This window comes from Cetorhinus maximus, chromosome 14 (genome assembly GCF_964194155.1).
Source record: "Cetorhinus maximus chromosome 14, sCetMax3.hap1.1, whole genome shotgun sequence".
Lineage (NCBI taxonomy): Eukaryota > Metazoa > Chordata > Chondrichthyes > Lamniformes > Cetorhinidae > Cetorhinus > Cetorhinus maximus.
This window is the reverse complement of record NC_135892.1, coordinates 10947999-10975034: the sequence shown is the minus strand read 5'-3', so window position 1 is coordinate 10975034 and position 27036 is coordinate 10947999. Positions and strand designations below refer to the sequence as shown.

The 27036-nt window shown below is 43.5% G+C and overlaps 2 protein-coding genes across 4 annotated transcripts in view; one reads left to right on the top strand and one right to left on the bottom strand.

Moving 5' to 3' along the window:
• Nucleotides 1–15385: 15385 nt before the first annotated feature.
• fbxo48 (F-box protein 48) lies at nucleotides 15386–22181 on the bottom strand. Of its 3 annotated transcripts, none has more exons than XM_078556483.1 (3): nucleotides 22097–22181; nucleotides 20426–20993; nucleotides 15386–16145 (listed from the first exon to the last, which is right to left on the bottom strand). In XM_078556483.1, the coding sequence occupies exons 2-3, from the start codon at nucleotides 20726–20728 to the stop codon at nucleotides 15984–15986; spliced, it is 465 nt and encodes a 154-aa protein (XP_078412609.1). In that variant the 5' UTR covers nucleotides 20729–20993; nucleotides 22097–22181; the 3' UTR covers nucleotides 15386–15983. The 3 variants fall into 3 exon arrangements, with proteins under 3 accessions (XP_078412609.1, XP_078412608.1, XP_078412610.1); XM_078556482.1 differs by having other exon boundaries at nucleotides 22042–22173; XM_078556484.1 differs by lacking the exon at nucleotides 22097–22181 and adding an exon at nucleotides 21390–21577.
• A 49-nt stretch (nucleotides 22182–22230) lies between these two features.
• aplf (aprataxin and PNKP like factor) overlaps nucleotides 22231–27036 on the top strand; it is a 45693-nt gene continuing 40887 nt past the window's right edge. The window contains exons 1-2 of the mRNA XM_078556480.1: nucleotides 22231–22483; nucleotides 24025–24096. Of these exons, the coding sequence (XP_078412606.1) occupies nucleotides 22400–22483; nucleotides 24025–24096 (156 nt within the window). The 5' untranslated portion in view covers nucleotides 22231–22399. The remainder of the gene's footprint in view (nucleotides 22484–24024; nucleotides 24097–27036) is intronic.

Here is a 27036-nt window from a genome sequence, read left to right as displayed (position 1 = left end):
GACATGTCCCAACTCGTGACACTGTCACATGAGGGGACATGTCAGGGAATTTTTTTTTCTATTTTTAATATTTTTTACTGTAGAGATGATCTCCCGAAGGCAGCACTTAGCCTCAGGGAGATGAGTGCGCTCTTTCGTGTCCATGCGTGAAAGAGCGCAATCTCGGCTCAGGGAATCCTCCCCCCCTGCCCGCAAAGGGAGCGCATAGCGCTTCCATATGGATGTCACGCTGGGCGGGCCTTGGGGGCGCCGATCGGAGGCCCACCACGCCCGCACCTGCACCCGCACTTCAACTTCGCTCCCAAGGAGGGGAAAATCCTGCCCATTATGTACATAAATCTAAGCTTTCTTTTTTTTTCTTAATCTGCTTTATGTTCCATGGTTGCTGTCTCCATCTGTAGGAAAAGCGTGTCATTATGGAACACACTGCCTGAAAGGCTGGTGGAAGTAAATTCAATAGCAGCATTCAAAAGAGAATTTGATAAATACTAGAAGGGACAAAGATGGCACAGCTCTGAGGAAAGAGAATGGCAATGGGACTAGTTGGACAGTATCATCAAAGAGCCGGCACACGCATGATGGGCGTCTTCTGTTCTGTATAACTCTGCGATTCTGAAAGAGTGTATGCAAATTGAGGAATTGTCGACAATACTTGAAATTCCTCCCACAAGGTTCTGACCCCAAGTTGGGTTTAAACTTGATGTGACTCACGGGGAATGTAAGAAGTTCATGTTTATTTTTACACAGTTAAAAGATGAACTCATAAGTGGAAAACAAATGTAAAATATAACAGTTGGCCTAGACTAATTAATCAACTATGTTTAATTTCCACAGGGCATGTCTTTAGTCAACATCTATTGTGTGCCATTTGGCTGATTGTACAAAGTACTCGAAACCCTAGCACTCAATGTTACCAAAAAGTCACCACATATCCAACCTGTGGTATTTTTCACGCGTCAATGTTTGTTAATTCCACACAAATGAGATTATAGGAGCAGTAACTGATACTTCACTTCGGAGCAACTTGCACATAACTGAATTTTTGAAATCTGGCTATGACTTGCTGTGGCCTTATTGAGCTGTGAAGCTGTGCTGTTTGGGCGCCACTTCCTATGATTCCACAAATGTTCATGAGCTGTAAGATCAACCATTGGTGTGAGGTAACTGTCATGGAACTATTAATGTATGTTCCTGAGACAACACCTTCCAAACCCACGACCACTACCATCTAGAAGGACAAGGGCAGCAGACACATGGGAACATCACCACCTGGAAGTTCCCCTCCAAGTCACTCACCATCCTGACTTGTAAATATATCGCCATTCCTTCACCATCGCTGGGTCAAAATCCTGCAACTCCCTCCCTAACAGCACTGTAGGTGTACCTACACCACAGGGACAGTAACAGTTCAAGAAGGCAGCTCACCACCACCTTCTCAAGAGCGACCAGGGATGGGCAATAAATACTGGCCCAGCCAGCGAAGCCCACATCCAATGAATGAATTAAAAAACATTATTGGAAAGTTTTTTTTAAATAGAGGTTTAGCCTGTGGGTGTGTCTTAATTGGATCAAAGACAGCTAGTCTGGGTGCCTTGCTGTATACTAGTTTTGAGATGTAAGAAAGGTGGAGAGCATTTGCATTTTATTGAATAAAGCATTCAAGAAGGGGAGTGAAATCTGGCACCTAGCTAGCAGAGACCAAGCAATGTTTATATTACTAATAGAATTGGTACTATGAAAGGGGTTTTATTGTTAGAAGAGGTGGAGTTCAAAGGGGCTGGTGACACAATGAGAATTTACATTCAGTGAGATGTGCTGGATATAATAGAGGGCAGTTTCATGTGTGCAGGGCAGAGACAATGTGAGATCAAAGCCTGTAAGCCTATCACTGTGTCTGCAAAGGAACCAAAGTGAAAGGGACCTCATTTTGAATTTGTAAGGTGAAAATGCTTTGCCTGGTGTCTGCTTAAAGTCAATGGGCAGAATTTTACAGCCCCATTTCAGCAAGGACAAGGCCATAAAATGCGGCGAGACATTCTAAACCCCATTGGCTTCAGCGGGAACGTAAAATCCCGCTGCCATAAAATTTCGCCCTATGAGTTGCTGTTGCCTTAATGGAGATTAGTTTGGGAATTTGTTAAAAGTTATGATAGTAGTAATTTGTAGCCATGTGTATATATTTAACTTGTGTAAATTAATAACTGAATCATATATTTTGATATAAAACCTCTCGAGAACTGGTGGTCTGATTCCTGAATTTAGAGCTGCATCTCAAACATACCACTTAAAAATATGGGTTACGACAGTTGTTTAAAGTTTCGCTCTGGGATTTTTAAATAACTCAGCTTTACCAACTACTTTACCAACACAACACGATTCATTCTCGCACTACCTTCTTCATTTGAATGTTGGAGGGAAAGGGATGGTGGAATTGTCTCCTCATTAATATAAAAGAGAAATCCTTTCTAATAATACTCACAGATGGTCTTTCCTTAAACAATGCAACCTTACATATTTTCCCCCCCCGAAAGATTTTGGTTGAGGCCACGGCAAATGTTTGTGGTGATAAAAGTAAAATACTGCGGATGCTGGAACTCTGAAATAAAAACAGAAAATGCTGGAAAAACTCAGCAGGTCTGACAGCGTCTGTGGAGAGTGAAACAGAGGGCAGGATTTTTCCCTAGGTGGGCGTGCGGACCCCACCGGCTCGGCGGTGGGCGGACAGCTGACCCCCGCCGCTGAAACGGGGCCCGCCGCCATTTTGAGTGGGCGGGCCAGTTAAGGCCCGCCCAGCGGCCTGTCCGACAGGAAGTGCTATGCGCTTCCTGTGCTGGGGGGTTGGAGGGTTGGGGGGGGTGGGGGGGTGGGTGGGGAGGGAATCCCCAGCTGTCAAAGTGCGCTCTTTCACGCATGCGCACAAAAGAGCGCACTGCTCCCTGAGACTAAACACTGTCTCAGGGAGATTAGTGACAGTCTAAAAAACTTTAAAAATAGAAAAATAAAAATATTATTAACATGTCCCCCTCATGTGACAATGTCACGCGAGATGAGCAGGAGTCGGCCATTTGACCTCTCGAGCCCGCTCCGCCGTTTAATAAGATCATGGCTGATCTGATAGTAACTTCAAATCAGTACCCCGCCTACCTATCACCCCCTTGCTTACCAAGAATCTATCCACCTCTGCCTTAAAAATATTCAAACAATCTGCTTCCACTGCCTTTTCAGGAAGAGAGTTCCAAAGGCTCACAACCCTCTGAGTGAAACTTTTTTGCCTCATCTCTATTTTAAATGGCGGCCCCTTATTTTTAAACAGTGACCCTTAGTTCTAGATTCTCCTACAAGAGGAAATATCCCCTCCTCATCCACCCTGTCAAGACCCCTCAGGATCTTATATGTTTCAATCAAGTCACCTTTACTCTTCTAAACCCCAGTGGATACAAGCCTAGCCTGTCAAACCTTTCCTCATAAGGTAACCCGCCCATTCCAGGTTCCAGGTATTAGCCTGGTAAACCTTCTCTGAACTACATCCAACTCATTTACATTCTTCCTTAAATAAGGTGACCGATACTGTACACAGTACTCCAAATGTGGTCTCACTAGTGCTCCGTATAACTGAAGCATAACCTCCCTACTTTTGTATTCAATTATCCCCGCAATAAATGATAACATTCTATTAGCTTTCCTCATTGCTTGCTGTATCTGCATTCTAACCTTTTGTGATTCATGCACTAAGGCACCCAGATCCCTCTGCATCTCAGAGCTCTGCAATCTCTCACCATTTAGATAATATGCTTCTCTTTTATTCTTCCTGCCCACATTATACTCCATTTGCAAACTGCTGATTCGTATGTAGACATATAAAGGTCTCTACAGAGGATCAAGGTTTCTTTAATCCTGCCATGGTGCACTATTAAGGTTGTGAATCTTTGGAATTCTCTCCCCCAGAGGGTTATGGATGCTCCGTTGAATACATTTAAGGCTGAGTTGAACAGATCTCAGGGAATTAAGGGATTTGGGGAGCAGGCATGAAAATGGAGTTGAAGCCCAAGATCAGCCATTATCGTACTGAATGGCGGAGCAGGGTCAATGGGCCATGTGGTCTATACCCCTCTCCTATTTCTTACATTCTTATTAAGGGCAATCTAATAGAGAGCATCCAATTCATTGTGGAGTATTCAACCTGTTGTTCAGTGGAAGGGGGAAGGATGTAGCCTTATAATGAAGATGATTTAGACTGTCACGGGTGGAAAGTGTCCGGTGGCCATGCAATGAGCCTGTTTTCATCAGACTTGTACAATGCAACTCAAAGTGGAGTTTGATTATTACTTTGTCCTACCAGCTTGTCTTCATGAATAGCTGAAAGCCAAATTTCACAAAATCCCACAGAAAATTGGATTTTCATAAATCTTCAGCTTTTTGAACAAAATATACATTGTAGTTAATGAGATGTGCTACTGATTATTTCAAAAGCAGGTCCATTTGTAATTTACAATAAAGATTACATTTGAGAAACAAAATGAATTTCAAGCACGAACCTCAAGTAGACTAATTTAATCATCTTGAAGTAGAATAAATTTACTATTGATCAGAGGTGCTATATTGGCTGTATTGGGTTGTCTAGGTGCAATGAATACAGAAGAATTAAGTTGGGAAGAATGCAACCGCATAAGTGAGCCCATCTGATTTTCTAACCAGTAACTTAATTTCAACCACAATGCCTTAAGGATTCAACACACAGCAGCAGGAAAATCTATCCCTACGTTATATATGAGTTAAAAACAAGAATATTAATTCAGACTTGTAAGTTACAAATTATTAGTAGTCACTTATTTCACAAATAACTGCAGAAATTGAGCTTACGAGGAAAGCCAGAGAAAAATAGAGTGACATGCGCACTTGGTTTATGCTGTGTAATAAGTGTACCCTTTATTGTTACTTCCTGACCTGATAAAGCCTGGTATCCAATCCCACCTGGTGTTGCAGACCCTGCTGATGTATCACACCAATCAATGTAGCTTGGCTGGTGGTGAGAAAGGCCCTCCCCGTCAGATCCTTCCAACATGCCAGTGGTCTCACCCCCTCTGCACGTTGCCCTCGAGGTGGCTGTGGTGGGGATGAGACCGTTGCTCACCTCCTTGTGGATTGTGCCTTTGCAAAGAAGGTCTGGAGAGAGATGCAGTGGTTTCTGTCGAGGTTCATCCCGAGCAGTTCTGTGACACAGGACTCTGTGCTCTACGGGCTGTTCCCAGGGACACACACCGAGACAAACATCAACTGCAGCTGGAGGATCATCAACTTGGTGAAAGACTCTCTTTGGTCTGCCCGAAACTTGTTGGTCTTCCAGCACAAAGAGTTGTCCCCGACCGAGTGTTGCAGACTGGCACATTCCAAGGTCCAGGACTACATGCTGAGGGACGCACTAAAGCTTGGTGCAGCCACCGCAAAGGCGCAATGGGGAAAGGTCGCTATCTAAGACCTTTCTGCCATAGTGCACCGAGGAGCTGGGAACTGTTGAGAGCCCCTCGGGCTGTACAGCTCAAAATGAATGTATGTATTGAATACTAATTGTATTATAATTGTATTGAAGCACCTCAGAGTGCAACATGATGTATGTTGATAACTCCAGTACCATTGTCTGATTGTCTGCATTGACCAGGTTGAAATGATTGTAATATTCATTGATTGTATTGATGCACCTCGTGATCCATGTGTAAAGGTTGAATCTGATTGTACTTTTTGTGATGGTGATTTTGAAATGTTTTGTAATGTTCTTCCAGATATTTTATGAATAAAGTTTTTTTTAAAAATCACACCAATCAAGTAAAATAAACCCTGTGTTGTGCCACATTTGTTCTCATAACTTGTTGCATATTTGTTGCATTATGAAAGAAGCTCATTGACAACATGCATGCTGCAAATTAAAAATAAGTGCAGCATTTCCTTTCACTGTTTTATGTGGCTGCCAAAACTGATCAATTCAATGATATTCGTAAGTGGTGTAATTTAACTATCTTGTGTTTTACAAGACAAAAACAGAATTACCTGGAGAAACTCAGCAGGTCTGGCAGCATCAGTGGAGAAGAAATCAGTTAACGTTTCGGGTCTTCATGACCCTTCGGCAGAACTGAGTATAGTTAGGAGAAAGGTGAAATATAAGCTGGTCTAAGGTGGGGGGCGGGGGGAGAGAGAAGTTGAGGGTGGGATGATTGTGGAGATAAGCAAGCAGTGATAGGAGCAGATAATCAAAAGATGTCACAGACAAAAGGATCAAAGAGGTGTTGAAGGTGGTGATATTATCTAAGAAAAGTGCTAATTAAGAACGGAAGGCAAGATACTCAAGGTACAGCTCTAGTGGGGGTGGGGTGGAAAGACTAACAAAGTTTTAGTTTTAAATTTAAAAATAATGGAAATATGTGGGAAAAGAAGAATCTATATAAATTATTGAAAAAAAAGGGGAGGGGGGAGAAACGGGGTGGGGATGGGGGGAGGGGAAGTTTAAGATCTAAAGTTGTTGAATTCAATATTCAGCCCGGAAGGCTGTAAAGTGCCTAGTCAGAAGATGAGGTGCTGTTCCTCCAGTTTGCTTTGGGCTTCACTGGAACAATGCAGCAAGCCAAGGACAGACATGTGGGCAAGAGAACAGGGTGGAGTGTTAAAATGGCAAGCGACAGGGAGGTTTGGGTCTTTCTTGCGGACAGACCGCAGGTGTTCTGCAAAGCGGTCGCCCAGTTTGCGTTTGGTCTCTCCAATGTAGAGGAGACCGCATTGGGAGCAACGAATGCAGTAGACTAAGTTAGGGGAAATGCAAGTGAAATGCTGCTTCACTTGAAAGGAGTATTTGGGCCCTTGGACGGTGAGGAGAGAGGAAGTGAAGGGGCAGGTGTTGCATCTTCTGCGTGGGCATGTGGAGGTGCCATAGGTGGGGGTTGAGGAGTAGGGGGTGATGGAGGAGTGGACCAGGGTGTCCCGGAGGGAACGATCCCTACGGAATGCCGCCAGGGTGGGTGAAGGGAAGATGTGTTTGGTGGTGGCATCATGCTGGAGTTGGCGGAAATGTCGGAGGATGATCCTTTGAATGCGGAGGCTGGTGGGGTGATAAGTGAGGACAAGGGGGACCCTATCATGTTTCTGGGAAGGAGGAGAAGGTGTGAGGGCGGATGTGCGGGATATGGGCCGGACGCGGTTGAGGGCCCTGTCAACGACCGTGGGTGGAAAACCTCGGTTAAGGAAGAAGGAGAACATGTCAGAGGAACTGTTTTTGAAGGTAGCGTCATCAGAACGGATGCGGCGGAGGCGAAGGAACTGAGAGAATGGGATGGAGTCCTTACAGGAAGCGGGGTGTGAGGAGCTGTAGTCAAGGTAGCTGTGGGAGTCGGTAGGCTTGTAATGGATATTGGCGGACAGTCTATCATCAGAAATTGAGACAGAGAGGTCAAGGAAGGGAAGAGAAGTGTCAGAGATGGACCATGTGAAAATGATGGAGGGGTGGAGATTGGAAGCAAAATTAATAAATTTTTCCAGGTCCCGACGAGAGCATGAAGCAGCACCGAAGTAATCATCGATGTACCGGAGAAAGAGTTGTGGGAGGGGGCCGGAGTAGGACTGGAACAAGGAATGTTCCACATACCCCATAAAGAGACAGGCATAGCTGGGTCGGTCGTCCAATGAGATGACTTGACTGCCTTTACTCAGGTTTGATTGAATCCTTAGAAAAAAACAAGGATTTTTAAGTATAATCAACCCGGGGCTATCTGCTTTGCAATTCCTAGGATGCTGGTGTGTTGAGTCATGGGAGGAGGAGGGTTTGTATACCGCAGAATATCATTGTTAAGGAGAATTATTGGCCTTATGATCGACGACAAATGAGAAAGATTTGCAACCTATTTCAAATTTGAATAACTTTGCATCTACTTTTCATATTGAGTGCTAATGCATTAATAACGTACTTCAACCCTTTGCTTCCAGCTAACATCCTTGGAATCCCTACAAATTCTAACCCCACTCATGTCAGGGAGGCATAGGTTTCTTGTAGAAAATGATATTGGTACATTTTAAGCATGGAAAATGCTGTTGTGATGAAAGGCATAATCATTTAGGATCACAGAAACAGGAGGAGGCAATTTAGCCTCTTGAGCCTGTTCTGCCATTCTATCAGATCAGGGATCACCTGCAACCTACATCCTCATTCTTGCTTTTGCCTCATATCCCTTCATACCATTGGTGAACAAATATCTATCAATCTCAGATTAAAATTAACAACTGATCTAGCATCAATTGCCATTTGTAGAAGCGTTCAAAACTTCTTCCAAAATTTGTGTATAGACTTATTTCCTAATTTAACTCCTGAAAGATCTGGGCCAGATCTGCCTCCTACACAGCGGGATATTACGGTCCCGCCAAACTGAATGGAGATTTAAATGGCTCGCCGCATCTGCCAGGGAGACACATCTCGGCGGAGCTGTAAAATCCTGGCCCTGGCTCTCGCTTTTACAGCATGTACCCAAGTCTTAGACTTCTCACCTAGTGCAAACAGTTTGCTTCTACCCTTAAGTTCCCCTTAATATCTTGAAAACTTCAATAAAATTAGTCTCAACCTTCTCAATTCCAAAGAATACGGCCCTAGTTTGTGTATTCTCTCCTTAGTAAGTTACAAATTTGGTCATTTACAATATCTTTCAAAGTTACAGGAGTGAGATCCTCAACTGAGTCGAGAAATGAAAATGGCAGAAATATCAAAAAGTATCAAGAAGGATATAAGTAGTTCACCTTCTATTCCCTACAATTGGTAGCTGTTGCTGACTCATACCTTTTGATACAAACTTTTTTGAACTTTTTATTTCCATTGTTAGGTGTTGATTTTGACATTCTGTACATTATTGATTGCAGTTTTCTGAATGCAAAATTTTCGTCTTACCGAGTGCAACACTCTGGCCCGGGATTTTCCGGCCCCATCGCGGGCGGGACCCCTGCGGGCGGGGCGAGGCGGCGCCCTGACCAGAAGTCCATTGACTTGCAGCAGGACCGGACGATCCTGGCGGCAAGCGGATGCGGAAAATCCCGCCTATAGATATAGGAATGTATATAATTTATTTAGTGATACTAGACTTTCGACCTCCAATGTAGTGTTATTTTCCAGTTACTGCCTGTTTTTATTTTAGTGTGGTACTTACTCTTTTGCAGCTGGTGCCCATTCTTGTGCTTACTTCTTGTGGATGCAAAAGATCCCTGGGCACTATTTGAAGAACAAGGAGTACTTCCAGTCTACTAGCAAATATTCTTCTCTTAGCCAACACCATACGAAACAGATTTCCTTCATTTGCTTTGTGGCGTTTTGCTGTGCACGAAATTGGCTTCTAAATTTGCCTTTGTAACAACAAACTTTGGCTGTAAGGCACTTTGGGATACTCCCTGTATGTAAAATGAAAGGCCTCCTATTCTTTCTGAAACAAAAACAGAAATACCTGGAAAAACTCAGCCGGTCTGGCAGCATCGGCGGAGAAGAACAAAGTTGACGTTTCGAGTCCTCATGACCCTTCAACAGAACTAACTAAAAATAGGAGAGGGGTGAAATATAAGCTGGTTTAAGGTGGGGGTGGGGTGGCGGGAGAAGTGGGGCAGTGGGGGTGGTGGTTGTAGGGACAAGCAAGCAGTGAACAAGCAGTGTTTTTATCCTTTTCTTTCTGTCCGGAAGCTTCCTTGAGTTTCTTCCTGGGAAGTGTGTCTTGCAGTCAGCATCAAGGTGAAGCAGTCTGGGAAGGGTGTCCTGCAGTCAGCGTTGTGGTGAAGTAGCCTGGGAAGAGTGTCCTGCAGTCAGTTCTTGTTGAAAATAACAAGTAAAGCTTGGGGAAAGGTCACTGTCTAAGACCTTTCTGCCACAGTGCACCGAGGGACTGGGAACTGTTTAAATCCCCTCGGGCTATACAGCTCAAAATGAATGTCTGCAAATGATTGTAATATTCATTTATTGTATTGGTGCATTTTGTGATACACGTTGTAAAAGTTGAACCTGATTGTACTTTTGTGATGGTGATTTTGAAATGGTTTGAAATGTTGTTGAAGATATTTTATGAATAAAGTATATTTTTGCAAAAAAAAAACAAGTAAAGCTTGGGGCAGCCACTGCAAAGGTGCAATGGGGAAAGGTCGCTGTCTAAGACCTTTCTGCCATAGTGCACCAAGGGGCTGGGAAAGGTATAGACCCCTCGGGCTGTATGACTCACAATAAATGTATGTAGTGAATACTAAATGTATCATAATTGTATTGAAGCACCACAGAGTGCAACATGATGTATGTCGATAACTCCAACACCATTGCACTGTCTGACTGCCTGTAATGGCCATATTGAATTGATTGTAATATTCATTGATTGTATTGAAGCAACTCGTGATCCATGTGTAAAAGTTGAATCTGGTTGCATTTTTGTGATGGCCATTTAGAAATGTTTTGTAATGTTCTTTCAGATGTTTTAATGAATAAAGTATATTGTTCCAAAAAAAAAACATGAGTGACATCACAAGACAGCGCGAGAGAGCGGCGGAGAGATCAGAACCAGCGCGAGTGTGGGGATCCTTCAAAAAGTGACGTCAGCACAAAGGTGAGAGCTGATTGGTGAGCAGTGGGTAAGTGTTTTTCTCCAGTTTAAAATAGATTAAACTAAGTAAGGGTAAAGTTCAGGATTTAGGGACTTCTGGCGAGAAAGGGAAGGAGGTAAAAGAAGAGGGGGTATTGCAATATTGGTCAAGGAATCAATTATAGCAGTAAGGAGGGATGACATCTTAGAAGGCTCTTCAAATGAAGTAGAACTTAAAAACAAAAAAGGAGCAATCACATTGCTGGGAGTGTACTATAGGCCTCCATGCAGTCAGAGATAAATAGAAAAGCAGATGTGTAGGCAAATTTCAGAGAAGTGCAAAAAGAGTAAGGTAGTGATAGTGGGGGATTTCAACTTCCCCAACATTAACTGGGTTAGTCATAGTGTGATAGGTTTAGAGGGAGCGGAATTCTTAAAATGCATCCAGGAGAGCTTTTTAAGCCAGTACGTAGAAGATCCTACAAGAGAGGGGGTGGTCCTGGACTTAATTTTAGGGAATGAAGCCGGTCAAGTGGTAGAGGTATCAGTGGGGGAGCATTTTGCAGATAGTGATCATAATCCGTTGGATTCAAGGTTGTTATGGAAAGGGATAAGGATGGGCCAGAAATCAAAGTTATAAATTGGGGGAAGGCCGATTTAATAAGATCAGATATGATTCAGCCAGAGTGGACTGGGAGCAGCTACTTTTAGGAAAATCTGTGTCAGAGCAGTGGGACTCATTCAAGAAGGAAATAGGGAGAGTACAGGGCCAATATATTCCAGTAAAGGTAAAGGATGGGACCAACAAATCCAGGGAATCCTGGATGTTGAGGGATATACAGGATTGGATAAAGAGAAAAAGGGAGGTTTATGGCAGATACTGAGGGCTCAAAACAGCAGAAGCCCTAGAGAAGTATAGAATGTGTAGGGGGATCTTAAAAAAGAAATTAGGAGAGCAAAAAGCTTTGGCAGGTAAAATAAAGAAAAATCCAAAGTTATTTTACAAGTACATTAAGAGTAAGAGGATAACTAGGGAAAGAGTAGGGTCCATTAAGGACCAAAGTGGTAATTTGTGTGTGAAGCTGGAAGACATAGGTAGGGTTCTAAATGAATACTTTGTGTCAGTGATCACAAGTGAGAGGAACGACATTGGTACGGAAATCTAGCAGAAGGACTGTGATTTAATTAAAGAAATTAGCATAGAAAGGGAGGAGGTTCTAAGTGGTCTGGCAGGCTTAAAAGTAGATAAATCTCCAGATGAAATGTATCCCAGGCTGTTGAGTGAAGCAGGGGAGGAGATTGCAGGGGCGCTGACAATAATTTTCAATATCTCTCTGGCCACAGGACTGGAGGACATCCAATGTGTTACCGTTATTCAAGAAGGGAGAAAGGGATAAGCCAGGGAACTACAGTCTAACCTCAGTGGTGGGGAAACTATTGAAAGCAATTCTGAGGGACAGAATTAATCTACACTTGGAGAGGCCGGGATTAATCAAGGACAGTCAGCATTGTTTTTGTTAAAGGGAGGTCATGTCTGACCAATTTGATTGAATTTTTCAAAGAGGTGACCAGGTGTGTAGATGAGGGCAGTGCATTTGACGTAGTTTACTTGGACTTCAGCAAGGCTTTTGATAAAGTGCATGGGAGACTGATAACAAAGGTTATCATGGGTTCCAAGGCATTATGGCAATTGGATCCAGAATTAGCTGAGTGGCAGGAAGCAGAAGGTGATGGTCAAGGAGTGTTTTTTTGACTGGATACCTGTGTCCAGTGGGGTTCCACAGGGATCAGTGTTGGGTCCCTCGCTGTTTATGGTATATATAAACGTTTAGACTTGAATGTAGGAGGGTTGACCAGTAAATTCGCGGATGACACGAAAATTGGTGGGGTGGTTAATAGTGAGGAGGATAGCCTTAGATTACAGGAGGTTATAGACGGGCTGGTTAGTTGAGCTGATCAGGGGCAAATGGAATTTAATCTGGATCAGTGTGAGGTGATGCACTGGGGCAGGACAAACAAGGCACGGGAATACACGATGAATGGTAGGACCCTGGGAAGTACCGAGGATCAGAGGGACCTTGGTGTGCATGTCCACCAGTCCCTTAAGGTAGCGGGACAGGTAGATAAGATGGTTAAGAAGGCATATGGGATACTTGCCTTTATTAGCCGAGGCATAGAATATAAGAGCAGGGAGGTTATGCTGGAACTGCATAAAACACTGGTTAGGCCACAGCTAGAGTATTGCATGCAGTTCTGGAATCCGCATCATAGGAAGGATGTGATTGCACTAGAAAGAGTACAGAGGAGATTTACCAAGATGTTGCCTGAGCTGGAGAGTTTTAGTTATGAGGAGAGATTGGATAGCCTGGGGTTATTTTCCCTGGAGCAGAGGAGATTGAGGAGGGACATGATTGAGGTGTATAAAATTATGAGGGGCATAGATAGGGTAGACAGGAAGGAGCTTTTCCCCTTGGTGGAGGGATCAATAACCAGGGGGCATAGATTTAAGGTAAGGAGCAGGAGGTTTAGAGGGGACGTGAGGAAGAATTTTTTCACCCAGAGGGTGGTGGGAATCTGGAACTCACTGCTTGAAAGGGTGGTAGAGGCAGAAGCCCTAATAACATTTAAGAAGTATTTGGATGTGCACTTGCGATGCCATGGCATACAAGGCTATGAGCCTAGTGCTGGAAAATGCGATTAGAATAGTTAGGCACTTGTTTGACCAGCACAGACTTGATGGGCCAAAGGGCCTTTTTCTGTGCTGTAGAACTCTATGACTATGAGAACATTTTAAAGCTTGTTTGTGCTGGTAAGGAGCAGATAGGTTACCTGCAGAATACAAAGGTGTAATTTATGCCTGCATTTAAGTTACTGTGCAAACCTTAATCATGGAGCCTGGTCATGGTGACCTCTTCTTTTTTCCTTTGCTTATTGCATGCATCCACATAATGGAACACAGATGATGCAACCATGACAGATTAAAATGCAATTTAAGTTATCTATTTTTAAGATAGCTGCTACTTTCAAAAAATAGCAAATGTGGTTCTCTGATAATAATGCAAATGTATAGATCTGCATCTCATTAAAAATCTTGCAAATCTGAAACTTCCTGCATGTGGTACTTTACCTCCTGCGGTCATATACTTTTGTACACTATACACTTGCACAATGGGAGTATGCACAAGTTACTATATAGAGTAAAAGTTGAGTTTCTGAAACTAAATTTTTAGTCAAAATGTAGGGGGTCCACTTTTACATGAATATTTGTGAGAGTTTGAAATCCACCCTCTCGTCATCTCATTATCGCAGAACTGTCAGGTCAGAGACAGTTCCCGCCAACCCCGCCCCCAAAAATAGCCAAAAAGTATTTTTGTTGCATTTTGACATGTGCAGACATGGAGGGCTGAACATGCCTTCAATCTTGAGCTATTCTAAGATTCTATTAATAAGTAGGTTTGCTCCAGAGGGAGTTTGACTTCAGGAGTGAACAGGTGGTAAGTACGAAGAGTTTGGATTTTTTGGCTAAAAGTCGGGGTTGACGTATAGACAAGATATATGAAAAAGGAATGATGTTTCGGCCAAAAGTCAGGGGTCGATATATGGTATATGCAATTGAGGGTAATCCTCTTCTTATAGGCAGAACTCTTGTCAATCTGAGGATATCTTTGGCAGATAAATCCTCAAAAGTTGTATTTAAGTGAAATTTGAAGGGTTTCTCCAAATTTACAGCCTTGCACATGCTGTCTAAAGGAGTCTCCCTCCAGGTTCACCCAAAATCCAGGTACAGGACTAATGAATTAATCTTTCATCGCACCGAATGTGTCCCAATAGCAAGCTGGTAAACAAAGTGAAATATATTCAAAAGCAAATTTTCCAGTTCTGTTCAGGGATTTAATGTTTAATCTGAAGTGCCTGCTTTACACCAAGGCAGTGATGGGACATCACAATTCGCCTCAGTATCCTGAGTATGGAATGATAGAAAAGTGGTTATTATGCTCTTGGACTGGCAATCCAGAGGTCAGGACTAATAGTCCAGAAAAAGGACCTCAAATCCCACTAAGGAGAGGGGGGGGTGGTATTGTCACTGAACTAGTAATCCAAAGACTCAGGGTAATGTGCTGGAGGAACATGGGTTCAAATCCTACCATAGCAGGTGGTGAAATTTGAATTTTAAAAAAAAAATCTGGAATTAAAAGGCTAGTATCAGTAAGGGTGACCACAAAACAACTGGATTGTTGTCAAAACCCATCTGGTTCATTAATGTTCTTTAGGGAAGGAGATCTGACATCCTCATCCAGTCTGGGCTGTCTATGACTCCATACTCACAGCAACCCAGTTGATTCTTAACTACCCACTGAATTAGCCGAGCAATCCACTCAGTCGTTAAGGAGGTCACTAGCTTTTTTCAGGGCATCCCAATGAACAAAAATATTTTTTTCTGCAGGAGTGAAGCAATTACTAGTGCTCACTAACATTAGTAAGATTCTATTTATCCAATAGGTATCAAATTTCTAGCAGGATCTTGAGTGTGAGGGTCAGAACTCATTCTAAAAATTAGAAGAAATGATTACAAATTATTGTGATTATTATCCAGGTTCCTGCCTTTAATTCCAACAGAGGACACAAGGATCAACTGTGATATTTCCACTGCGATTTCAGCTGAGGCTCGCTAATTTAGCCCAAGCCAGCAATGGACCTGGGACCTTCCTAGTCTGCATTCCTCAGTTTCAGAATTGACCAACCAAGTCATCAGGGAAGCCATAATCACAGTACTTAAATAAAAACCCTCAAAGTTAACAGAAACCAGAAGCAAGTGGGTGTTGACATATTATTTAATAATATTAAGATTTGAAAAAGCTGGTGATCATATTCAGTCTGTGTGGCACAACTTTAGGTTAATTGGATAATGTTTTCTAATTTTGCTGACCATTAGGTATATCTGTTATGCATATGAATTATGACTTTTTATGTTCAAGACCATAAACTATTGACACATTCTTCATGTTGTACACTGAACTGCGGAACTGCCAACATTTGCTGCAGGCTGATGAGACAAGGCAGCTAAGTCCACGGTTTATTTCTGACTGTACAGTACAAATAGAAAGGAACCAAAACGACAGCATTATCATCACATCTCCTGATCGATGCTTTTCCAAAGAAATATCAAAAGTGCTTAAAACAGTGAAACACATTTTTTGAAAAAGGAGTTATACTTTAAAACCTTTCAATAATATTGCAATAAGTCTTTATGGATTCTATAATTAACCATCCAATGAAAGATTACAATGCAATAAAAACTCATATATACTATTTTAGGCATAAACTATTTGACAAAATAAAACAAATACTTTCATTATAGCTTTCTTTTTAAGTGCATGATGCTGAAATAAAATGCTCCAACTTAACACAACACTATCTTTCCAGCTCGGCCTCCAGTATCTCTCCCCAAGCATCTGCATCCATTTCACACATACTATTGTGCAGAAGCTCGGTTGCAGAATGAATGTAACTGTATTGACCATCTAACCATGCTCGTTTTATGTTGCTTTTCTTGTAGTTCCTCACCAGGGTAACCTAAAGATAAACAAAATGTAATCTCTTTAGACAATCATAATGTTCCTTTTATCGTCAACTGAATGAATGCAGAACTGTGCACGCATGCTTTTTTGACAATTAAGACAGTTCTAACTACCATTAACCTATTTGCATTGTAGTGCAGTTAAGTTTCATGAAATTGCTATGCAATAAACATGGATTTATGATTTAATTTCTTAATAGTTCAGGAAAGAGGTTGAGCAGATTTCTTAAGTTGTGAATCCAATGTTACTCTAGCATTTCATGATTTCATACTATTAATGTTATTATTTATTATTAATCTGTGTACTATGTTGATTACTCTGTTGGCCGTGGCCTTACCCACAGCCTCCGGAACTTGCTGATCTACATTGGGTCCTGGTTAAACAACATCTCGATTTTAAAATTCTCATCCTTGTTTTCAAATCCCTCCATGGTCTCACCCCTTCCTATCTCTGTAATCTCCTCCAGGTCCCCACCCCTCGGAGATCTCTGTGTTCCTCTAAATCTGGCCACTTAAGCATTCCTGATTTTCATCACTTCACCATTAGTGGCTGTGTTCTCAGCTGCCTCAGCCCTAAATTGTGGAATTCCCTCCCTAAACCACTTTGCCTCTCTACCTCTCTTTCCTTCTTTAAGATGCTTCATTAAACCCATCTCTCTTAACAAGCTTTTGGTCACCTGCCCAACATCTCCTTATGTGTCTTGGCGAGAAATGTTGCTTTATAACACTCCTGTTAAGCACCTTGGGAAGTTTTATTACACTAATGATACTATATAAACCCTCTGAGTGAAGAAATTCCTCCTCATTTCAGTCCTAAATGGCCTACCTCTTATTCTGAGACTGTGTCCCCTGGTTCTAGCCCCACCACCAACCCCCCACCCTCACTGCCCAACCAGGGAAAGGTCCTTTCTGCATTTGTTCTTTCAAGCCCTCTAAGAAATTTGTATGCTTCAATGAGACACCTCTCATTCTTCTAAACTGTACAGAATACAGTCCTAGTCTCCTCAATCTCACCTCATAGGGCAATCCTGCCCTCCCAGGGATCTGTCTGGTGAACCTATGTTCCCCTCCCTCTATGGGAAGTATATCCTTCCTAAGGTAAGGAGACCAAAACTGTACACAATACTCCAGGTGTGGTTTCACCAAGACTCTAAACAACTGCAGCAAGACTTCCTTATTCCTATACTCAAATCCTCTTGCAATAAAAGCCAATGTACAATTTGCCTTCCTAATTGCTTGCTGCACCTGCATTTTAGCTTTCATTGACTTATGAACAAGGACACCAACGCTTTGGACATCAACACTTCCCAATCTCTCACCATTTAAGAAATATTCTGAATTTCTGTTTTTGCTACCAAAGTGGTAACTTCACATTTTTCCACATTATATTCCATCTGCCATGTTCTTGCCCACTCCCTTAGCCTGTCTAAGTCCCCTTGAAGCCTCTTTACATTCTCGTCACAACTCACATTCCCACCTAATTTTGTGTCATCAACAAACTTGGAAATATTACATTTGGTCCCCATATCCAAATCACTGATATAGATTGTGAATAGCTGGGGCCCCAGCACGAATCCTTGCAGTGCCCCGCTAGTCATAGCCTACCAACTTGAGAATGACCTGTTTATTCCTACTCTCCCTTTTCTATCCATAACCAATTCCAATCCATGCCAATATATTACCCCCAATCCCATGTGCTCTAATTTTGTTTACTAACCTCTTGTGTGGAACTTATTGAAAACCTTCTAACAATCCAAATACACCACATCTACTGGCTCCCCCTTATCTATTCTGCTAGTTACTTTCTCAAAAAACTCCAGCAGGTTTGTCAAACATGATTTCCCTTTCATAAATCCATGTTGACTCTGCTCAATCCTACCATTATTTTCTAAGCGTCCAGTTATGAAATCCTTTATAATAGATTCTAGCATTTCCCTTACTTGCCCACATGTCCGTCCTTGGCCTGCTGCAATGTTCCAGTGAAGCTCAACGCAAACTGGAGGAACAGCACTTCATCTTCCGACTAGGCACTTTACAGCCTTCCAGACTTAATATTGAGTTCAACAACTTTAGATCATGAACTCTCTCCTCCATCCCCACCCCCTTTCCGATCCCCCTTTTCCAATAATTTATAATTTTTTATATATATTTTTTATATATATTTTTCTTTTCCCACCTATTTCCATTATTTTTAAATGTATTTCCATCCTTTGTTTTATCTCTACCTTCCCCCCACCCCACCCCCACTAGGGCTATCTTGCTCATCCTGCTTTCTACCCTTAATGTCATCATTAGCACATTCCTCAGCTAATATCACCACCGTCAACACCCCTTTGTTCTTTTGTCTATGACATCTTTGGCAATCTCTTCTTTGCCTCCACCTATCACTGGCCCTCTACCCAGCTCTACCTGTCCCACCCCCCTTCAACCAGCTTATATTCCACCTCATTTTTATATTTCTTAGCTCTGATGAAGAGTCATATGGACTTGAAACGTTAACTGTATTCCTCTCTGCAGATGCTGTCAGACCTGCTGAGTTTTTCCAGGTATTTTTGTTTTTGTTTTTGTTTCAGATTTCCAGCATCCGCAGTATTTTGCTTTTATCAAAGGGAATGGTGATGGGGAAACAAAAAAAAAACAAAGAAACAAAAGATGTGCCTGGAGCAGGTGTGCTGCTGTCTGAAAGCAAACATAAGGGAAAAAAACATGCAAAGAAAACAAAAAGGGAGGCACAGAGTCTATGGTCTGAAATTACTGAACTCAGTGATGAATCTGGAAGGCTGCAAAGTTCCTAATCAAAAGATGAGGTGCTGTTCCTGAAGCTTACGTTGAATCTCACTGGCCAAGGACAGAGATGTCAGCATGAAAGCAAGGTGGAGAATTAAAGTACCAGACCACTGGAAGTTCGGAGTCATGCTTGTGTCCTGAATGGAGGTGTTCCGCAAAGCGGTCACCCAATGTGCATTTGGTCACCCCAGTGTCGAGCAGACCACGCTGTAAGCAGCAAATACATTATACTAAATTGAAAGAAGTGCATGTGAATCGCTGCTTCACCTGGAAGGAGTGCTTGGGGTCTTGGACGGTGAAGAGAGATGAGGTAAAAGAGCAGCTGTTACATCTCGTGCATTTGCATGGAAAGGTGCCGGGAGAAGGGGACGGGGCGTTGGGGGTGTTTGAGGAGTGGGCCAGGGTGTCATGGAGGGAACATTCCCTTTGGAATGCTGAAAGAAGAGGAGATGATGTGTTTCGTGGTGGCAGAAATGTCAGAAAATGATCTGTTGAATATGGAGGCTGGTGGGGTGAAAGTTGAAGACAAGAGGAATCCTATCATAGTTCTTGGAGGGAGGGGGAAGAATCCTTGATTAAGTAAAAATGAAGGCGTGTCAGAAATGCTGGTGTGTAAGGCTGCGTCATCAGAACAGATGCAACAGAGGCAGAGAAACTGGCAGAATAGAATGGAGTCCTTACAGGGTATGAGGAAGTGTAGGTGATGATGCTGTGAGAGTCAATGAGCTTATAATGAATATTAATTGATCGCCTATCACCCAAAAAATGGAGCCAGACAAGTCAAGGGAGGGAAGAGAAGAGTTGGAGATGGACTATCTTAAACTGAGAGGATAGAAATTGGAAGCAAATTTGATTAAGTTTTCCAATTTAGGTTGAGAGCAAGATACGGCACCAATACAATCATCAATGTACAGGAAAAAAAGTTGAGGGAGGGGGCCCAAGTAGGACTATAACAAGGAATCTTCCACATATCCCATAAAAAGATAGGCATAGCTAGAGCCCATACAGGTTCCCGAAGCACAAAGACCCCTCCCACTCCAGTCACTCTCTTTTTGCGACCCCTGTAAAATTGTACCATTTAGCCTGCATTGCCTCACCTCATTTTTCCTACCAAAAACTGTCATCTCACAATTTTTCCCCATCAAGTTTCATTTGCCATGTTTTGTCCCTTACACTAGGCCATCTGTGTCCTCTTAACGTCTACCACTGTCTCCCTCATCTCACCTAACGTAGTGGCTGACATTACATGTCTATCTTGTGCTCTGCTAATTGTTTACCTCAGAAGTGCAAGCTCTCTGCTGGATGGAATGGTCATTACTCTTAAAGTGTTTCCATTTCTATAATGTTTGTATTTACTATGTGATGGATAAATGCAGGGAGAATGTTTCTCTTGTTTTCAACAGAGGGGGCACTAACACACTCAGATACAAATGGAGGAAGCGGATTGAGTAATAAAAATGCTCAATTTTTCATAGCAAACTGCACTAACCTTCCATGAATGTCCACTTGCTCGATCACATTGCAGCTCTCTTTTACAGACAGCCAATATTGTCAAGCAGTGATTGTACCACAGGCTGTCACTGTTTTCGATCAGATCATTCCACACTTTGCACGTCATTGCAGCATTAGACAGGCTTCGAACGTCCAGTTCACTAAAAATTTTCAGAGTTAGCTCTTGAGGCAAAATCTGGGCAAAGTCACAACGATTTTGAGATCTTTTCTGTTCAGTGGAGAACAGAGTTACATTTTTACTAATAGAAATCTGCTTATTTCTTTTGCAAGACCTTTGCATAGTTTTTTTGTTTCAGAATTTCAGAGGTATTTTCAAACAAACAAAAATCAAGTTTTACTTGTCTTGTCAGTTTATTTTCTGTAGCTTGCCATACAGACATAAGTCTCTGGCGTCAGACTGCTTTTGTCTTTCTAATTGTCATCCACCCTTACTTTGTGGGTATCATACATTGTGTAATTGTCTTGGCCTGTCATTTTCCTTTGGTCTCTTTCTTTTTGGCAGTCTTTCAGTTCTTCTGTCTCCTCTCTTCAGTCTGTGTTCCACTCTGAAAAATATTGTTACATATTTAATCAATTTTTTAGCTTTCTCAAGATTCAAGACACACAGCAAATTATTAGCAGAAAGGGTTTGGGCATGTCAAATTTAACTCCTGGCCTATTGTGTTTAAATCCTGAATATGTCATTGTGCCCTGGTTTGTAAATTGCCAGGTTACACCATGTTATCCTGAATTTGTACCTGAGTCTATAAACTGAGATCTGTCTGTTGATTCCCACTTCCACAGCCTGCAAATCCCCACTCTAGGCTAAAGTTATCAAGGCATTCTTCATGTTACTTCTGAATCTGTAAAGCTCATCCCTGTATCCATCTGGTTTAATGATTTCCCACCAGTTTAAACCGTCTTTTTAACACATTTATATTTCCCAGGTTTACGCCTTATACCTGTCAAATTCATCTCAAATTAAGGATTTTTAAAATCCAGTTTATGCCAATATTTTCCTGGGCTCATCACATGGCCCATGACTCATTTATCTTGATCCATGGCTTGTGTTGCTTATTCCATGTTATGTTCTCTGCTCTGTGTCAGAATTCACTCGGTTAAGTCGTGTTCCATAGATGCCAACTGTCCTCATTTTACATGGACAGCATTTTCAGGCCAACTGCTGCTCATTTATGGAGGCACCACCTTCTCCCATTAACCCCACTCTCTCATACCCATTAACCACGCTCAGTCCCCCATTAAACCCGCTCTCTCCCCCATTAAACCCGCTCTCTCCCCCACTAAACATGCTCTTTCCCCCACTAAACCCGCTCTCTCCCCCACTAAACCCGCCCTCTCCCCCATGAACCCCGCTCTCCTCCCATTAAACCCGCTCTCCTCCCATTAAACCCGCTCTCCTCCCATTAAACCCGCTCTCCTCCCATGAACCCCGCTCTCCTCCCATTAAACCCGCTCTCCTCCCACCCCTTTAACCCTCCGTCCCCCTTAAATCCGACTCTCTCGCCCCATCAACACCGCTCTCCTGATTAATCCCACTTTCTCCCCTTTAGCCCCACTCTCTCTCTCCATTACCCCTTTATTTCACTTTCTCACATTTTTTTTTCATTTTTGGGGGGGTTTAAATCTCCGACGGTTGACGGTTGTTTACATGAAACGTCAAGCTCCCGCTTCCGTGACAGTCCCAGGAGGCGGCGCGCAGGCGCGAGAGCCGGCCGTCGTGAGGGTGGCTGAAGTGCGCAGGCGCAACGACCGGCTATCGTGAATGGGCGCAAGCGCGCCGGCGCAGTGGCTGACTGCCGTGAGGCGGGCGCAGGCGCCGTGGGGGAGGCTGGGAGTTGTAGTTCGGGCTTTTTGAGTTTCGGGCCTGGGGAGAGTTTGTGTTGAGGCGGAAGGCTGACTGTAACCGCGGGAGGGGTGGGGGAATGTGAACTCCCGGTATCGAGGGGGAAAGATGGAGCTGGAGCCGGAGGATGGGAGTGGGAGCATCGCTTTAGAGAGCGGTCTGACCGCTATCGGCCGGGGCCCCAAGCTCCGGGTAAGTGATCCCGCGCCCAGCCGGGGGCTGCAACTCCCAATCCCGCACCCACCACCGGGACTCCTGCGTCCACCCCCCCGCCCCCGAATCACCTCACCCCCCCACATCACCTCACCCCCCCAACCCCCCTTCACCCACACTCCCCCTTCACCCACACTCCCTGCCTCGGCACCACCCCACCCTTGACCCCTCTCCTCTCTTCACCCCCCCTCCCTTCATTCCCCCTCCCCCCCTCACATTCCCCCTCCTCCCCCCTCACATTCCCCCTTCACCCCCCCTCACATTCCCCCTTCACCCCCCCCCTCACATTCCCCCTTCACCCCCCCTCACATTCCCCCTTCACCCCCCCCTCACATTCCCCCTTCACCCCCCCTCACATTCCCCCTTCACCCCCCCTCACATTCCCCCTTCACCCCCCTCACATTCCCCCTTCACCCCCCCCTCACATTCCCCCTTCACCCCCCCTCACATTCCCCCTTCACCCCCCCTCACATTCCCCCTTCACCCCCCCTCACATTCCCCCTTCACCCCCCCTCACATTCCCCCTTCACCCCCCCCTCACATTCCCCCTTCACCCCCCCCTCACATTCCCCCTTCACCCCCCCCTCACATTCCCCCTTCACCCCCCCCTCACATTCCCCCTTCACCCCCCCCTCACATTCCCCCTTCACCCCCCCCTCACATTCCCCCTTCACCCCCCCCTCACATTCCCCCTTCACCCCCCCTCACATTCCCCCTTCACCCCCCCTCACATTCCCCCTTCACCCCCCCTCACATTCCCCCTTCACCCCCCCCCTCACATTCCCCCTTCACCCCCCCCTCACATTCCCCCTTCACCCCCCCCTCAGATTCCCCCTTCACCCCCCCCCCTCACATTCCCCCTTCACCCCCCCCCCTCAGATTCCCCCTTCACCCCCCCCCCCTCATATTTCCCCTTCACATCCCCCTCACATTCCCCCTTCACCTCCCCTCTCCCTTAGGAATTGTCTCCATGAACTCCCTTCCCCTGCTGCCTGCACCTCATCTCTAAGAACAGATGTGAGGAAGCTAAGAACTTCTTTGTCACTAAGTTTGAGATCTCCTGTTCAGCTGTCACTGTTGCTTCCCCTTACCCACAAAGTGAAACCTCTCCTAGGCTCCCCCATGCCCAGTGTTCCCCTATAAGCTGCCTAGTGACAATGCAACAATTGTCAATGTGCCGTGCACAACCAACATTGCCTTTAAAATGGGTGTGTGCGCAGCTGGGTAGCAATCTTAAAGGGACAGCACTGTACAACATGTAGACTACGTACAACAGAGAAAAATTAGAGGGGACGTTACCCCTGTCCCCCGAACACACAAATCTCCCAACTTTTTTTAATGTATCTCCTGTCATGGTGTCTGTCAACTCATCTGTGAGACCTACCTTTTACTCAGTTGACTCTATTGCCAGTATGAGCGCCTTTGCAATTGGGGATCTTAAGTGTGCTTCAAATAGGAAATCCAATGTTGTTGTAATAATAAGTAACTTTTCTTTTTGGCGGGGTGTATTTCATTTTTAGGTTTCCGATAAACGAGTGTCCAGAAACCATGGTCTGCTGGAGGTGCTTGATGGGAAGTTGCGCATCAAACCAGTGAGTAGGATTCTGCCTGAACAGCGTTTCCAGTTCTTCTATAGTCACATACAGTAGTTCATATCTGCAGTCAGGCTCCTCAGAAAACACCCAATCTCATCTAATCTCAGAAGTGAAGCAGAGTTAGGCCTGGTTAGTACTTGAATGGCATTCTGCCTCAGAATACCAGGTGTAGTAGGTTATAACGCTCAAGGTTTTCTGTGATTGCTGGGCATTTCAGGGCATACACTGTTTAATTGATCCGGTTAATTTTATGTCTTAACTTCAATATTAGCGCCTCTGAGTTTGACTGGACCCATGTTCCGATAGGGGGCAACTCTGGGGCTGTTCTTCTGGTTAGTGATCTTGAGGTAACTCAGTTTGTCACCCTTATTGGCCTAATCAAGCAAAGGCACTGTTCATATTTGAAAATCATGAAATTCTGACTCAGCTGTGTCTCCAATTCAGCTCTTGGTGAAAGGATTCACCTTTACTGTCACTCAGTCAAAATCCTGGAACTCCCTCCCTAACAGCACTATGGGTGTACCTACGCCACATGGACTGCAGCGGTTCAAGGAAGTGACTCACCACCACCTTCTCGAGGGCAATTAGGGATGCGCAGTAAATGCTGGTCCAGCCAGCGATGACCACATCCCAAAGATGAATGATTAAAAAAATTTCCACTATTTGAACTAAGGCTAATGTGTGTCTTTTAGTTTCTGAATGCAGGGCTCATGCTGAATTGAGGGAGAGCATACTGGAGAAAAGTGAGTTTAGCAATATAAAAACCTCACCACATTGAGGTGTATTACACATTTATATATATTGTTATGACATGGCAGATGATGTGTGTCAGGTGGACCAAATCCAGAAGGGAAACTTGGCCACGCTATCACAACGGTTTTGCAATTTGTATTTTTTGAGATGTGTGCGTTGAATTCAGAAGTAATGAGTCCACCAAGACCTTTAGAGATTTTAAACATTAAATTAAAATATTCATTAACAAAATAAAAGATTTCAAGCACATTAGAATGCAGTTACTTAATTCTATAACAACTCCTAAAATTTCTAATTAACCCAACTCCCAGTTACACACCCCTTTAAGGCAACAGTCCAAAATAGATTTTAGATTTAAAAAAAATACAGCAAGTTAGCACAGTACCCACTTGGCAGTGGAATTCTAAATTACTTTCTCCAACTTTAGTTACTGGACACAGCTGACTTATGCACAAATGGCTGGAGGCTTCTTGAAGGCTGTTTTGCACACACCTGTTAGATCTTACATGGCCCTCACCTCACATAACCTTTCAATCTCCTTTTATATATGTTTCTCTCTCTTTAATATGTAAATTCTATTGTTCCATATGTCTTTGGAACGGTACCTTTCCCATAATATAAAAACTTTCATGATGCCAATATTATCAGTAACCTTTGGGAAAAATAAACACACTTCCTAGCCTTGTTTCTCTGGCTAGTTGTAAACAGACTAGCATCCCTTTGAAAGCCAAACAATCCCTTCACTTATCTAAAAATGCAAATTCCCTTCACACCTTACATGCTAAGACAGCATCCATGTTTACTCATTAGCATTTCAAGTACATTTCTACACCTAGCTTCTTTTCATAATTTCAGGCTTACGGTCTACCTGACTGCAAATGTAATTCAAACACACAGACCCGACTATACTTGCACCCATAAACCTACTTTACAATAAACCAGAAAAATATTGTGAAAATTATACTCTTGTAACAATAGATAGATATAAATATGTATATATTCCTGGGATGTCGGGACTGACATATGAGGAGAGATTGAGTCGGTTAGGATTATATTCACTGGAGTTCAGAAGAATGAGGGGGGATCTCATAGAAACCTAATAAAATTCTAACAGGACTAGACAGGGTAGATGCAGGAAGGATGTTTCTGATGGTGGGGGAGTCCAGAACTGGTGATCACAGCCTGAGGATACGGGGTGGACCATTTAGGACTGAGATGAGGAGAAATTTCTTCACCCAGAGAATGGTGAGCCTGTGGAATTCGCTACCACAAAGTAGTTGAGACCAAAAAATTGTATGTTTTCAAGGAGTTAGATATAGCTCTTGGGGCGAAAGGCATCAAAAGAAATGGGGAGAAAGCGGGGAGCAGGCTTGAAGGGCCGAATGGCCTCCTCCTGCTCCTATTTTTTTATGTTTCTATAAATATCTTAATCAATATTTTGGTTTCTTCATTTTATAAACCTCAAAAGTCATGAAAGCTAAATTAATTATTCATACAGCTGCTGGAATTTAAATTCAGTTAATAAATCTGGAATTGAAAGCTAGCCTCAGTTAAGACATTAGCCTCATGATAACTATGATTGACTGTCGGTTCACTAATGTCCTTTAGGGAGGGAAATCTGCCATCCTTAACTGGTCTGGCCTACATGTGACTCCAGGCCCAGAGTAATGTGGTTGACTCTTAACTTCCCTCTGAAATGGCCTAGTGAGCCACTCAGCTCGAGGGTAATTAGGGATGGGCAACAAATGCTGGTCTTGCTAGTGACACCCACATCCATTGAAAGAATAAAGAAAGAAAAAAAGTGAGCTGGGCTCCTCTACTTGATTGAAGAATTGTGTAAAATTCAACCAGTGGTAAGCACAGTCACATAATGTGATGTGCCCTCTTGTTAATGCCAACTACTACAAAAGGTGAAGAATATAACAGACTTCAAGAGGACATAGACAGGTGGAGTGGGTGGACATGTGGCAGATAAAATTCAATGTAGTAAAGTGTGAACTGATGCATCTTAGTAGGAAGAGTGAGGAGGGAGAGTACAAGCTAAATGGTACAATTTTAAAAAGGGTGCAAGGACAGCGAAACCTGGGGGTGTTTGTGCACAAATCTTTGAAGGTGTCGATGCAGGTTGACAATGTAGTGAATAAAGGAAATCGAATTCTGGGCTTTCTAGATAGATAGAGGCAT

Coding starts and splice junctions, on each gene's coding strand:
- fbxo48 (XM_078556483.1), bottom strand. CDS start 20,728: ATGCAAAGGTCTTGCAAAAGAAATAAGCAGATTTCTATTAGTAAAAAT. Junction 16,146..20,425: donor CAAGTGGACATTCATGGAAG/GTTAGTGCAGTT, acceptor GTTTATCTTTAG/GTTACCCTGGTGAGGAACTA.